The following is a 14,145-nucleotide window of genomic DNA, read 5'->3' on the forward strand; positions in this document are numbered from 1 at the left end:
AGAACTGCAAAAATGCCTGTATCTCAACTGAAGCAGACATGCACATTTTACATATAGTCTTAAGAACATTTATGTAATTGATATCTTGGTCTGTGTACTCTTATGCATGTAAAATAAAATATGCAGTTGTGGCCTTAATATCCATATTCTACTCATCTCAGCTGTTTCATCAAGAACTACTAGAAGAAATATATTTCTATGAAAATAAGAACATTCATAGAATCATAGAATATCCTGAGTTGTAAGGGATCCATAAGGATCATTGAGTCTAACTCCTGGCTCCACAAAGGGCCAGCCAAGCCAGAGCACGTGACTGAGTGCATTGTCCAGACATTTCTTGAACTCAGTCAAGCTCAGTGCTGTGACCCGTTCCCTGGGGAGCCTGTTCCAGTGCCTGACGACCTTCTCTAGTAAAGAGCCTCTTCCTAATATCCAACCTAAACCTGACCTGGCACAGCATCATGCTGTTCAACTTCAAAAAGTAAAAGACCTTTTGAAATCACCTTAATACATACCAAAACTGAGTAGATGTGCAAACACCTATAGACTGGAGAAAAGTCTACAAGATCTTGTGCAGTTAAAACCTGAAAAAAAAAAAAGAAAAAAAAAAGGCATATAATCTGCAAAATGTGATATATGATCGACAGAACTTTTCCATTTAATAAATACTTCCTAAGACATCTTACTGGTGAAGAATTAATTATTCTTTTCTTGTAAATTCTGGTTTAGTGCCTCTAATTTTACAACTGCTCAACTTGTTTTCTTAAAAATTCTGATATTTTAGGGAGAATTAGTAGCTTAGTAGTGCGTGAAGTTAGTAGACTGATGAATGTAAAGTTTAGATTAATATGGATATACATTGGAGTTGAATACAAGAGAACAACAAAACTGGGACCAGCAAGAATCAACTCTGTTGACAGGTTTTATGGCTACTACAACCACTATGTTCACAGAAAGTGGTAGGAGGAGCTTGCTTTAATGACTTGGAGAGTGACTGCATCTTTTTGCCAGTAATTTCATGACCCAAAAATGGATGGATTCTATCACAAGAGTAAAATAGTAGCTTAACTCTCCCCTATCTTTGTATTACAGAAATAGATTTTATTTGTGTTACAATGCCAGACTTCTTTCACTGTGTTTTGAGAGCGACAGCTTTAAAGGTCTAAATACTCTGTTTTATTAATTTTATGAATTCTGAATATGTGATAGCTGAAGCACAAGTCCTCAACACAGTAATGCTGACTTTCACAGAATCACAAGGTTGGAAGAGACCTTTGAAGATCATCGAGTCCAACCATTCCCATCCTATGCTAAACCATATCCCTAAGTACCTCATCAACCCTTTTTTTGAACACATCCAGGGAAGGTGACTCAACCACCTCCCTGGGCAGCCTGTTCCAGGCCCTGACAACTCTTTCAGTATAAAATTTTTTTCTAATATCCAATCTAAACCTGCCCTGGCACAGCTTCATGCCATTTCCCCTTGTTCTATCTCCTGTCAACTGGCTGAAGAGACCATCACCCACCTCTCTACAACCTCCCTTCAGGTAGTTGTAGGTGGTGATAAGGTCTCCCCTCAGCCTCCTCTTCTCCAGGCTAAACATCCCCAGCTCCCTCAGACGCTCCTCATATGATTTGCCCTCCAGCCCCTTCACCAGCCTGGTTGCCCTTCTCTGCACTTGCTCAAGGATCTTAATGTCCTTCTTATGGTGGGGAGCCCAGAACTGCACACAGTACTCAAGGTGTGACCTCACCAATGCCGAGTACAGGGGCACAATTACCTCCCTAGACCTACTGGCCACACTGTTCTTGATACAAGCCAAGATGCCGTTGGCCTTCTTGGCTGCCCGGGCACACTGCTGGCTCATATTCAGCTTGCTGTCAACCAACACCCCCAGGTAAGAATATCAGCAGAATATTCCAGTTGGTCACATATCATTTACAGTGGGCAGGTAAGGTATAACATAAATTACAAATGAATTTCAGAATAATTACAAGTTTTATTCAACTGAGTGTCCCTAAACATAATGCTAAAGCTACTATTAATACAACTAATATTTCAGCACTGTTTCCCCCCACTAAAATGCTGATCTGGACTGGTGTCCCTTGAAGGTGTTCTCCAGTCCTTTTTAAGTAACAGTGACCATCTACAAGACAGTATTCTGCAAGTTTTGTTCATTAAATCTACAAAATTAATTTGAAATATGACATATTAATTTAGTATAAAGTTACCTCTTCGTCATGCTCATCATCATCTTCAAACGTTCGCTTCAGTGTAATTTCATTCTTGGATTCCAAAATTCTGCTTCTACCTAAATGCATATTCCGACCGTAGTTTACATTACTCTGCTTCTGAAGAGTGGTACTAAAGGTTTTCTGCTGTTGTGCCTGGTTTAAAAGTAGCAGCAATAAAGAGGGATGTAATATAAATTTCATCACTGATGAATATGTTATGTCATGAAAAACAGGTGGTGCTACAGGTCAGTCTAACTACAAGACATGTGTTCTCAGTCTACACCAATGATTTTGTCCTTAACTGACATGGGATGATAAATTAGTTCAATAGCTGATCCCCAGAATGCAATTTTAAAAGCAGAAAAAGTTTTAAAAGTAATCTGTAATTTTCACAGAATTCACAGAATTGTAGGGGTTGGAAGGGACCTCCAGAGATCATTGAGTTCAACTCCCCTACCAAAGCAGATTCCCTAGAACAGGTCACAGAGGGAAGTGTCCAAACAGGTGTTGAATATCTCCAGAGAAATATATTAGTTCTTCCTTACCCAGGGAGGCAACTCCTTCTTGTATAGGAGACAGATATAAATTTGGAAGGAAAGTCTGATGCTACTGAGGTGTCACACTGCTGCTTGCTGTGTTAGCCAGCGACTGCTAAAATTGACAACTTCATTTCCAGAAGAAGAAATTACCCAAGATGTTGTTAGCAAGCATTTCACAGCTCTCCATCTGTACTCAAAGGTCTATGTGATGATTATAGTCCTTAGACAAATCTTTTGGGCTAGCCTGAAACTATCAGCACAGATATTTTCAGTAGATAACAGACCTGAAGTAATACTGTTAGGTCAGCTTACCTGCTTCATGGCTGTTTCCCCAATTCTGTCAGAATGCTTTCGAATACTCTCTAAGAAATCCTTGAGATCTGACATGGATATTTCTTTTATTTCTTCACGCAGTTTTGGAAGATTTTCTATCATGATCTGGCAAAAACGGTATTGGCTAACTCTAGGAAGATACAGATTTTCTAGCTGTTCCATTGTTTTTAAAGCAGAATAGTATCTACAAAGAGATTAAAATAAAATCATGTAGCTTACCAAATTTTAATAAAATATTTTGTTATCAAATACATCAATACCATACACACAATCAATATATATATATAATTAAATTTACTCTGCTCTTAAAAAAATTAAGACAAAAAAGATCATCCATCTAATAATTTGGAAAAAAAAACAGTGACCTGTCAGAATGACTCAGTCAAGCCAGAATTTTAAGGAGGCTCCTATGGTATTAGCTGTTCTGATCAATAGATTCCCAATACCACATGGAACATCTTTCAGAATGGGGACACTAGAGACTGAATTTATTAGTTAGTTTCATGAGTTCTTTTGTCTGAAACACAAATCACCAGTGACCCAACATTGCACTATATTAAAAAAAGTATTGGAAAAGTGTGAGAACATGGTGAGTTGATGCTTTCTTGTCTTAAATGGGAAAGGTAGAAAAACTGAGATCAGATTGAGTTACTTTGCTGTTAGTTCCAACCCTTTCTTTGCACAAGTGCAGACTAATATCCTTAGCCCATTTTTAGCTTTTTCTATTATAACCTTAGTTCCTTTTTTCTTCTTGAAAGTCCTACACAACCAGTACTAGAAATCTACCAATTCATTTTGAAAAGGAAAGGCTGAAAATGAGTAAAGTCCCTTCAAATGTTTACGAAAATCTGGGAAAAAGTGTCTGTTCCAGTCCTTTTGCTTCTAGATATTTCTTTGTAGATACAGTAAATTTCAGTTTGAGTAAATATATTCAAACTGAAATACTAATCAAGCTGCTGGCTCTCCTTCTGTAGAAGCAATAATAAATCATTAACACTTCACTCATAACTTCTTGTTCTATTCTGAAACATATTGTTTTAAATTTTCTCAATCAAGATATTTCTAAGGTAACAGTTTGGCATAGCTGGAGGATGGGAGAAAATGCTTTTTTTATTCCAGAGCACAACTGCTTTCAGTAGACTGCAAATAAAGAGGTTTCAAGTGTAAATTAGGAGCTTTTGTTTATTATATACTTGGTTTATATAAAATATACATAAGGCAACAGGAATGTTACAGATAAGAAAGGGTCTGGGGGTTTTATCTGTGGGGTTTTGGGTTTTTGAAATAGTAAATGACCAAGAGTGCCACATGGTAAGACTTCGGGGGAATAAAACAATAATAGCATCAAAATCGTATAAAAGGTTTTTATTTAAATTATATGGATTAGCTTATCAGAACACTGTTAGTTCATCTGGAAGGTTTTTGACTGCTGTCTCTAAGATCAGAATTAACATAATCCACTTTAAATCCATTCTAGAGTCCCTTACTAATTATATATATATGGAGCTCAGGACCTTGCCCTTTTAACATCTGTTGTGATAAAGCACTGAAGTCTTATTAATTTGAAGGTCATCTACAGGTCAGGATTTAAAATAAAAAGTTTTGCATGTAATTTCACGGAATGATGTATTTGTATATTTTGCTTTAAAAAATATTCCACAGACTTAACTCAATGCTGAACATTTTGACAGTATTATTAGCCCCTATCCTACATTAGCAAACATACAAGGTAAAAATTGACCATTTGACTATAGAGTAGTGTGTTGAATATTATTTTTTTCATATAAAGATAGCAGTCTTCTGTCTGTTCTTCTGAGCTAACCTTGTAAGAATCCGCTCCCCAGTGCAAAATTTATAATGTCAGATCTGAAATTGAAGACACAAGTTCAAAACACCAGTAGAGGTCATATGATGAGACTGTCCAGAAGTGACCAATCTTGTCATCAGAACCAGAAAACTAAAAAATTGATTTTACTAACAACTATAAAAATGGTAAACTTCAAAAAACAGTAAGAAGCAGGTGCAGAATAAACAAAACAACAAAATTAACACACACACCCCCTCCCCCAAAGATTAATATTAGCATTCTGCATCATCTTATTCTAAAATTGAGTTAGCATTTTACAAAAAACTCAAGTCCCAGGCAGAGTATTCAGGTCTGTATTAGAACTTGAAGCATCAACACACAAAAAATCCAAATGAAAAAGAAAGTGACCATTACTTCAGTGTACACAAACATTAATCATAGAATCATAGAATGACATGGGTTGGAAGGGACACCAAGGATCATAGAGTTCCAACCCTCCTGCCACAGGCAGGGACACCAACCTCCAGCCTGGATCTACACAAGGTTGCCCAGGGCCCCATTCAACCTGGCCTTGAACACCTCCAGGGATGGGGCATCCACCACCTCTCTGGGCAGCCTGTTCCAGCACCTCACCACTCTCTCTATAAAAACCTTTCCCCTAATATCTAATCTAAACCTTCCTTCCTTTAGTTTTAATCCATTCCCCCTTGTCCTGCCATTATCTACCCTTTTAAAAAGTTGATTCCCCTCCTGTTTGTATGTTCCCTTCAGGTACTGGAAGGCTGCAATGAGGTCCCCCCTCAGCTTTCTCTTCTCCAGGCTGAACAAGCCCAGCTCCCCCAGTCTCTCTTCATAGGGGAGGCGTTCCAGCCCTCTAATCATCTTTGTGGCCCTCCTCTGAACCCTGTCCAACAGTTCTACATCTTTATTGTATTGCAGGCCCCAGACCTGGACACAGTACTCCTGATGGGGCCTCATGAGGGCAGAGTAGAGAGGGACAATCACCTCCCTGTCCCTGCTGGCCACCCCTCTTCTGATGGAGCCCAGGATACCATTGGCCTTGCGAGCTGCAAGAGCACACTGCTGGCTCATGTTAAGTTTCTCATCTACCAGAATCCCCAAGTCCTTCTCAGCAGTTAAGTTCTGTTTTAACTGACAGAGAACCTAAGCTTTTTAGCAGCAGAGGGTCACTTGGAGGCAGTTAAGAGAAACACTATACCTTACTAAAAAAAGCCCCATCAGGACCTAGAGCAGTCAAGAAGCTACGCAGGACAGGAGCAAGATGAGCTCAAAGGCTGTGAGTTATACTGAGAATAATGCATCTGCACACAAGCCTTTCAAATAAATAAATGTGTAGTCATGTATAAAAATTTCCTGCTGAAAACACACATGGACAGACAACCCCCTTAAAATTCTCATTTTATTTTAATTAAGGAAGCAAACGTAATTTACAAAGAAAATATGCTGCTTTTTTCCCAAGTTTTGTACTTCTCTCAGAGGCAAATATATTCTTGCTTACTACATTTCCATCACATAAATATAAAAAACTTTTTGTACGCTTCTAAAAAAATTTAAGGGCCTTCACTAAAATGTTTCAATATTACTGTGGAAAAGTTACATTCACCAAGATCTTGGAGATGATATATATTTAAAATGCAATTGAAAACCACAACAATAGCTATTTATTTTGGTTTTCGATCTAGTTGCCTAAATAATTCTAAACTGGATTTTTAAACTTCCATAGCATACCAGTTCTATCAGTTGCCCTAAAGGACCACAAACTCAAAAACTACTGTTAAATGAGTCAAAACCTCAATATTTCTGAAAATCAGATTAAAAAGTTGCTGTGTGGGAAAAAAAAAAGAAAAAACATGTGGAATACCTTTTTCATCCACAACAATTAAGGAGATTTATTTTTCTTTTTTAATATAAATTATCAAACAAGTAGGGTTGTCAAAAAAAGCAAGCATGAAGCTGACAGTTCAGTACCAAATATATATTTTGATGGGGTTTTTTGCCAGACGCAATGGCTCTGAGTTGGTAAGATTTAGTGCTTCATTTTTGGCATGGTTCCAAAACAACTCAAAATCAAATTCAAATCACTATTGGTTTTATCTGTTCCACTATCTTCATATACAGACATGGGTAGAACCATGTTTTCCTATTCCATCCTTTATGTCTTCAGGTCTATCTGAATGCTTGGAAAGTTTATTCAGAGAAAGGCTGCTTGACTCTCTGACACTCAGTAACCTAAATAACTAATCAATTCTGTCTTTCCCACAGTTCAGATGAAAGCTTATAGAAAGGTCAGAAAACAAGTATAAGTCTTTCAGGGCAAAAAGTTCACTCTGAAAGACCATACCCATTCTTTAGTCCTTCTCACCAACTACCTTAGCAGATTGATTTCATTATTTTCATGAATGGTGCATTTGAGTTTTGTGGGGTTATTTGGTTGTTTTTGTTTTTTTGTGGAAGGAAGAAGATTTGTAAAAACACCAGTTCCAACAATTCCCAATTAGACCACAACCTCTTGAAGCAGCTGGAAACCTTCTCCAAAGGCACGTATCAAAATCCAAATGCACAGGTCATGGTAACACAGCTGTATAAAACATACAATGATCTTATCTCTGACTTAAAATTAAAGATCTAGGTAGTTCAGTCTAAATGCAGAACCCAGCTAGGTGTTTTGGAGAGCAGTGGAGAAATCACACCTCTTCCTTCTGCTTCCTCAGCTAAGACTTTAAACCCTTCATAACTCGTTCCAGCCAAGTGTGCCTGTTTGGACTAAATTTTGTGGTTACTTCCTCTCACAACTATAGTTCTTGTCAACCTGTGTTATGCATGGCTCAGGAGACCTACAAATAAGATACAGAGCCTTTCACCTCTAGGTCATCAGTTCAAACATAGCCCCTATCTTTAGGGACCAAAAGTTGCTATCAATAGCTGGCCTTTTGGACTCCTCAGTAAACCTCCATTCTATCTGCATGAACCATCTGTATCTCAGATCCAAAATCCTGCATTACCTTAAGAGGCATGCAGAAAAGGAAATGGAATTCCAATCTTTATGCTAAAACAACTGCTCCCCAAAATTATAGAATATCTCACTTTCTTCTTTCTTTCCTTTAAACATTAGAAATGCTAGCTTTATTCACAGTGCAACACTGGAAGACAATGGAATAATGAAAATAAGTTCTAAAAGACTGCAGGCAGAGAAAGTTAAAAAAAAAAAAAAGTAGTCTTTTTTAAAAACACCAGTGAAAACTTTGCTGCACGGACAAACCTCAGTGAAGGTTTATGAGAAAAACTGTCCTTGCCTAAGATAAACATTCCTCAACATTTTGTTAAGACAAGAATTGTGAATGCTCCTCTCTCCGACACTTCCAGGAAAGCTTCACAGTAAAACTCAGGAAGGTCAGTTTTGAAATTCCTCGTACCTGCAGCCATGCCATAGATGTCTTTGCTATTGCTCAATCATTAGTGATAAAGACCAAGGTACACTCACTCTTTGGATTTGTTGCCTGCTCAGCCACAAGGAAATTACCACTTGAATTAACTACAGGTTCCACGGGATAGCCACCTCTAGGCTGTATTACAGGGAACTGTAAGTCGCTGGCAAAGTAGTAACTGTAGTGTAGCTAATGAAAGGGATACCTGAGCTGCAGCAGTAGCCTGCAGCAGTCTAAACCTTGTGCACTCCATGGGATTTCAAGGTATGGTACATCAAAGCTACAGCATCTCCCCTCTCCCTTAGATCTTTTTATGGTATGACAATGACATGTCCAAACCCCTCAATTCAGTATATCATTCTTTGAGTTTTAAGACTTCCTGTCTGGCAACTCCTTCCACAGAAAAGTTATCCAACCTGAAGCTCTTAAATAAACAGAAATTTTATTTTAGTTTTAAGAGTACAGGTGCTTTCTGAGAAATCATATCAACCATCAGCGGACTCTAAATAACTACTAGCAAACATGGTGTCAAAATGCTAAAAGCCATCCACAATTTTATCTCACCCAAGTGATCTCTCCATGATAACATTAGGAACTATAACTTCCCTTGCAATTCTAAAATCAGGATGCTGCTTGTCTTGACTGACAGAGCAAGGGAACAGCAGAATGCAGAACATAGCACACACTACAGATCACCTTGCAGAAGGAAGCAGGAAGTGGTGTGGTTCAGGCAGCACACCCTGCCAAACTAGTGTCCTGTTCAGAGGAAACAGTATTCAAGCTGGTAAGAACTACCACACTGGTTCACATCTAGCAAGTTTTGATTTTAAGTAAGAGGCAGCAGAGTGCCGTAGCTATTCGGTTATTCTTAAAGCTCTTACATTTCTGCAGAAGACCTCCCAGACAACACGTGTGTGTAGGTATCATGTAGCACATATACCACTGTCAAAGATGCATCAGATTCGCTGCAATGCTGCTTGATCTGATGTGCACAGTAGATCTTGCATTTTGGACATTTACTCACACGTGGTGGCTGTTGGGCAGGATTTTCAGATGTCCAGTAGTACTGACTATCCAAACAGTCCAACAGTAATCTAGATTATACAGTAGCCCTGTAGACACCTGACCACACATAGCTAGTTCCAAATGAAGACAGACTTGTTCAGGAGGAGCTCACTGCAGTGGCACAAGGTGCACAAAGAGGCAATGACAATGATCATGAACCCAGCATGGGAAGACACACAGCAACTGGCATGACTGAGGCTGTATAAAAATCAGGCAGGAATGAAGGTGGCAATGATGCTGTAGGGATCAGCAAGAAAACAGCAGCAGTAGTATTCCTGGGCGTGCATGAGGTGCAAGACAGCAGCATCAGCCCCAGTGGGACAGGACCACGACAGTTTACATGGGGCAGGGGCAGCCAAGCTGCCACAGAGAAAAAACTGTGTACTGTGGTACAGCAGCAGTGAGTGGCTCTCTCAGAAGGTGGACAGTGAAGACAACACAGGAAGGCGCAACTGGTCAGGTCATGTTAGAAACCATTATTCCAGAAATTTATTTTTAATTGTAGATTTAATATTTTAACAAGTCAATTTGTCATAGAAGAGGAAAAAACCCCAAACAAACCACTACACATTATCAGTACTTCATTCTCATAGTGCTCTGTACATAGAATATTAGCACAGAGATACCAGCTAGGACTGCAGAGAGATATATGGACTAAAATGTCCTTTTTTCTTGGATTATGAATTCAGTTAAAATACATCATACATCATGATGGATTTATTAGGTATAAATGTAGTCTGAAAGATCTTTACTCTCTAAGGATCTTACTATTCTTGCTTCTTAAACTGTTTTAAGTATTAAAAAAGCAATACATTTTACTTGACATTTTATAATTTTACTGCATGTCATGTTTATTTAAGTAAACGTTATTTTTTGCAGCAATCACTAAGCTCCTAGAAGTCTTTATATTAAATATAACATTTATTCACTCACAGTAACATTCTTGAAACACAGATGAGGTATTATGAAAAGAAGATTATACGTACCAAGCTGCAGGAATTAGAATACTTACTTGCCTACATTAGTGTTTGCTATTCTATCAGTTTGCTTATAAATGTTGCATTTTGCACATAAAAAAAAAGTTCACTCACCTTTTTACATTCATCTGTTCTTTTAGTTTGCTGTACATTTCCAGCACTGCATAAAAACAAGCAGATTAACCCATGGATCTTATTGTGGCTTAGTTAGTAAAAGAGGAAAATACATACTGTGAAGGACAAAATAAACCATAGAAAAGGATATGCTATATTTACCTTAGTTAAATCCTACTGTAACATAAAAGTAACAAAGCTAGCAAAAAAAAAAAAAAATCTAGGATGCAGCTAAGACAGACAAAAGAATGGAACTCTTAACACCCTAAATGAAAAAAAAGTAAAATTAAAGAAAACAGTAGACGTTCCATATTATCAAGCATACTAATTCACTTATTACATGCCATAACTAATCTGCCTTACTGGTCTATGACCTGTCTCCATTAAATGGCAACAGTACCACCTACTGTACTTGTAACAAGTCAACAACAAAACTTTACAAAGCAAAATTCTCAAATCTGTTTTAAGCCAGTATCACCAACAGGATAAAATCCTTATAGAGCTGTGTGCAATGCTTCAATATTATCTTTGAAACATCATTTAGAGTCCTGATGTGTAATTTAAAAAAACCCAACACAGCCTGTAATGATGCCGAGCTAAAAGTACAATGTTGAAAAAGAATCACTAGTATTTTCCATACAATTCAAACAGTAAAATACACCCCCTTCAGCAATAAATTGTCTGTTTGTCATATTAAAAATACTACTTCATTTAAAGCTGTACAAGTCTACACTGTGTGCATCATTTATATATGTCTCACTATCTTCTCAAAGTGTCACAATTGTTCTCAATCAAATATTGTAAGACATAGAACCTACATGTGGACATCTTTTTAAAAACTTGCTAATTCTTTTGTTAAACTGTATGTTACAGCACCACAACTTAAAAAATAAAATCATTTTGCATTTTGGCTACTGTGACTTTATTTAAATTGCCATCATATTTAGCTATAGGAGGCTCACCTGGAAGACACAACTGTAGTTTTTCCACAACTGTTGTAATATTCCGTTGCTGAACTCTACATCGGATGATTTCCTCTGTTTGGGCTATCACCTTAGAGATGTAAGAGGGGAAAAAAAAAAGGAAAATAATTAAAATCATGATGCAAATAAAATAAATTTGCTACAAACATTCATATTCCATATAGGAAGCACCATTTTCTCACCTCTTTCCCAGCATCCTGAAGCCTTCGGTTGGTATCAGTAACTTGGACCTTAAAAATAAATTCACCTTTGTTAGACAAATATGCATATATTGCCCTGATGTGACTGCTCACCCTTGTAATCAGATCATGCTTCATGAGAAACTTAGAACAAAGAAATGCAAATTCAAATTAACTCTACAGCTTGAACTTGAACTTTTGATCGCAAAGGGCTTTTGTTAACTTCAATTACTTATGACAGTTCTTTCTAACAGATTCTGTGGCAAACTTCTCAAATTTACTTGGGATTTTTGAACTTTCCTTGTTTCTGTAGGTCTGTCAAACAATTCAAATCACTGACCCAATTGACCACTGGTCCCTTTTTGATAACCTCAATGAGCTCTATGGGCCATTCATTGTCTGTAGGAAATGGTGATTGCATTTTATGGTAATTAAACATTCATACTTTACTGAATGCAAACACTGGGTGGTTGATTAACATCAAACGTGGAAATCTCCAAACCACAGCAACATTTTAATGCTGCAGGTGCAGGCAAAGCTCGACCTCAGATTTTCCCACATAGTAAGTGACTCATTAGGTCATCATAATAAGGAAGCACATTCTAGTTTATTAAAAATCTCATTAATTTCTGAACAAAGATGCTCAATGACCTCATTGACGCTGTATTTGGTCTCTTGTTATCTGAATATCCTTTATATAATGCTCTTCTAATCATAACCTCTGATGAACTATGCTCATTCTGTCTGGTGTGCATATTTTGCTCTCAAAAGTGTAAAGAGAGCTAAAAGGGATGGATCTCATAATTCACTATTCTGTGTTCTGATCTGGGAGTAAATATTAGTTCTCATTTCTAATGAAAACTACTAACTCTACCTACTGTCCAACTCATTACAAAGAAAATCTATTTTTCATGCATAATTGCAGTATTTTATTTTTCTAATGAAGATTTTAATTTTTTTCTGACATATAAATGCATAATTAGAAAAAGACCTATGTAAGAAATATTGCTTTAGCATTTGCTGTTCTTTACCCTCTGAGAAAGACTTTAAAAAGAGCACAATAATTTTGGTAACATTTTCTGAAAACCTACATTTAAAAAAAAAATCTGAATTAGACCAAATAAAATATTCAGCTTTGTAAATTTAAATTACTGGATCAGGCATCACAGCTCTAAGCACAAATCCTAAATAATCAATTTTTTTAAACTGTTGCAGAACATATGTGATAATCACTGATTTGTTATTCTTCAGTAAAAGAGTCGAGTTCCTCCTTCTGAATTCAAAGACAATGATAAATGAAACTCTGAAAACTAGTTCCTTACCTTTAATTTTTCTGCATCAGCCCTAACTTTAAGAAGTTCTGTAATAGCATCCACAAAGCCCTGATGGTGAAAATTGCACATCTTTTCTATCTCCCTGTCATGGTTACGTATGCAGGCATCTAGTTTTTCCATAAATCTCTGATGTGCATTTGGTTGGTCATCATATACAGACCTGTTAAATACAAAGAAAAAAAAAATTACTTTTTCCCCCAGTTAAAAATAGTATGCAAGGATCTTTATTGACATCTCTTTCTTAAAAAATGGGGAAAAAAAAAGGCACGCAAACTTGATGTTACGGAGCATCATTTGTGATCCACTCCACCAAAATCAGCATTGAAAGAGATGGTGCAAAGCAGAGAACTGAACCCAGCCCTTATGGCATTAATCCAGGTGCTTAACCAGTTACATCATGGTTGACCTGAGCCTCACTGGTCTGTTACTTATGCCCTAACGCTCAAATACGGGTACAAAAGAATCAGTTTCTCCAACCACCTCAAATAGCATGGATCGCGTTTCCATCAAATTCCACTCTTTGCTAAATATAAAGAAGTGCAAACATACAAATTTGCTTTTCTGGTATTCCTAACATCAGAGTTATCCAACTAAATCAGGGTTGGATGCTTCCACCCAGAACGAGCAGAGTACTGCATAGAAGCAGCCAGACCAATCTCCACTGCTCCCTGAAGCCTCCCGCCCACGGTCAACGTCTCCTAAAGCAAAACTATGACATGCACATACCTAAGGCTGATGCCTCAACAGGATCTAACTTTCAGGAATGTCTAAAATCAGGTCTTTTAGTTTCTTTTACTCATTGTTTGAATAGTACGCTTATAAACCTCAAGCAGGAAGCAGGACTCCAGGAGCAGTTACTGGTGTAGCTTGTTGAGCTGCATCAAGAAACAGAAAGCTGTACATGAAAACGCTCATGAGAGCATGAGAGTGAGCAAGTTTACAGCTTTAGACTTTAGCAGAGGAAGGAAGAAAAGAGGCGTTAGAGAACTGTACTGCAAATCAAGGTTATGAAGTCTCCCAAGAAAAGTAAGGCAAAAGCAGTTCTAAAATTTTATTAATAACTTGGTAGAGCAACAACAGCAAAGACAGGTATTGAAGCAGCTTTTCAGACAGAATGGGAGCAGCAATATGAG

General features: G+C 37.5%; 1 protein-coding gene across 2 annotated transcripts in view; it reads right to left on the reverse strand.

The window, feature by feature from the left end:
• EXOC6 (exocyst complex component 6) overlaps nt 1-14,145 on the reverse strand; it is a gene marked incomplete at its 5' end in the record, with an annotated part of 91,557 nt that overhangs the window by 61,140 nt on the left and 16,272 nt on the right. The window contains 7 exons of one of the 2 annotated variants that reach the window (XM_084264758.1): nt 516-584; nt 2,233-2,388; nt 3,087-3,291; nt 10,517-10,562; nt 11,479-11,569; nt 11,682-11,729; nt 13,001-13,172. In XM_084264758.1, the coding sequence (XP_084120884.1) occupies nt 516-584; nt 2,233-2,388; nt 3,087-3,291; nt 10,517-10,562; nt 11,479-11,569; nt 11,682-11,729; nt 13,001-13,172 (787 nt within the window). Of the gene's footprint in view, nt 1-515; nt 585-2,232; nt 2,389-3,086; nt 3,292-10,516; nt 10,563-11,478; nt 11,570-11,681; nt 11,730-13,000; nt 13,173-14,145 lie in introns of those variants that run through there. The other variant, XM_084264757.1, reaches the window with a different exon arrangement.

Source organism: Gallinula chloropus (genome assembly GCF_964237585.1).
Source record: "Gallinula chloropus genome assembly, chromosome: 5".
Lineage (NCBI taxonomy): Eukaryota > Metazoa > Chordata > Aves > Gruiformes > Rallidae > Gallinula > Gallinula chloropus.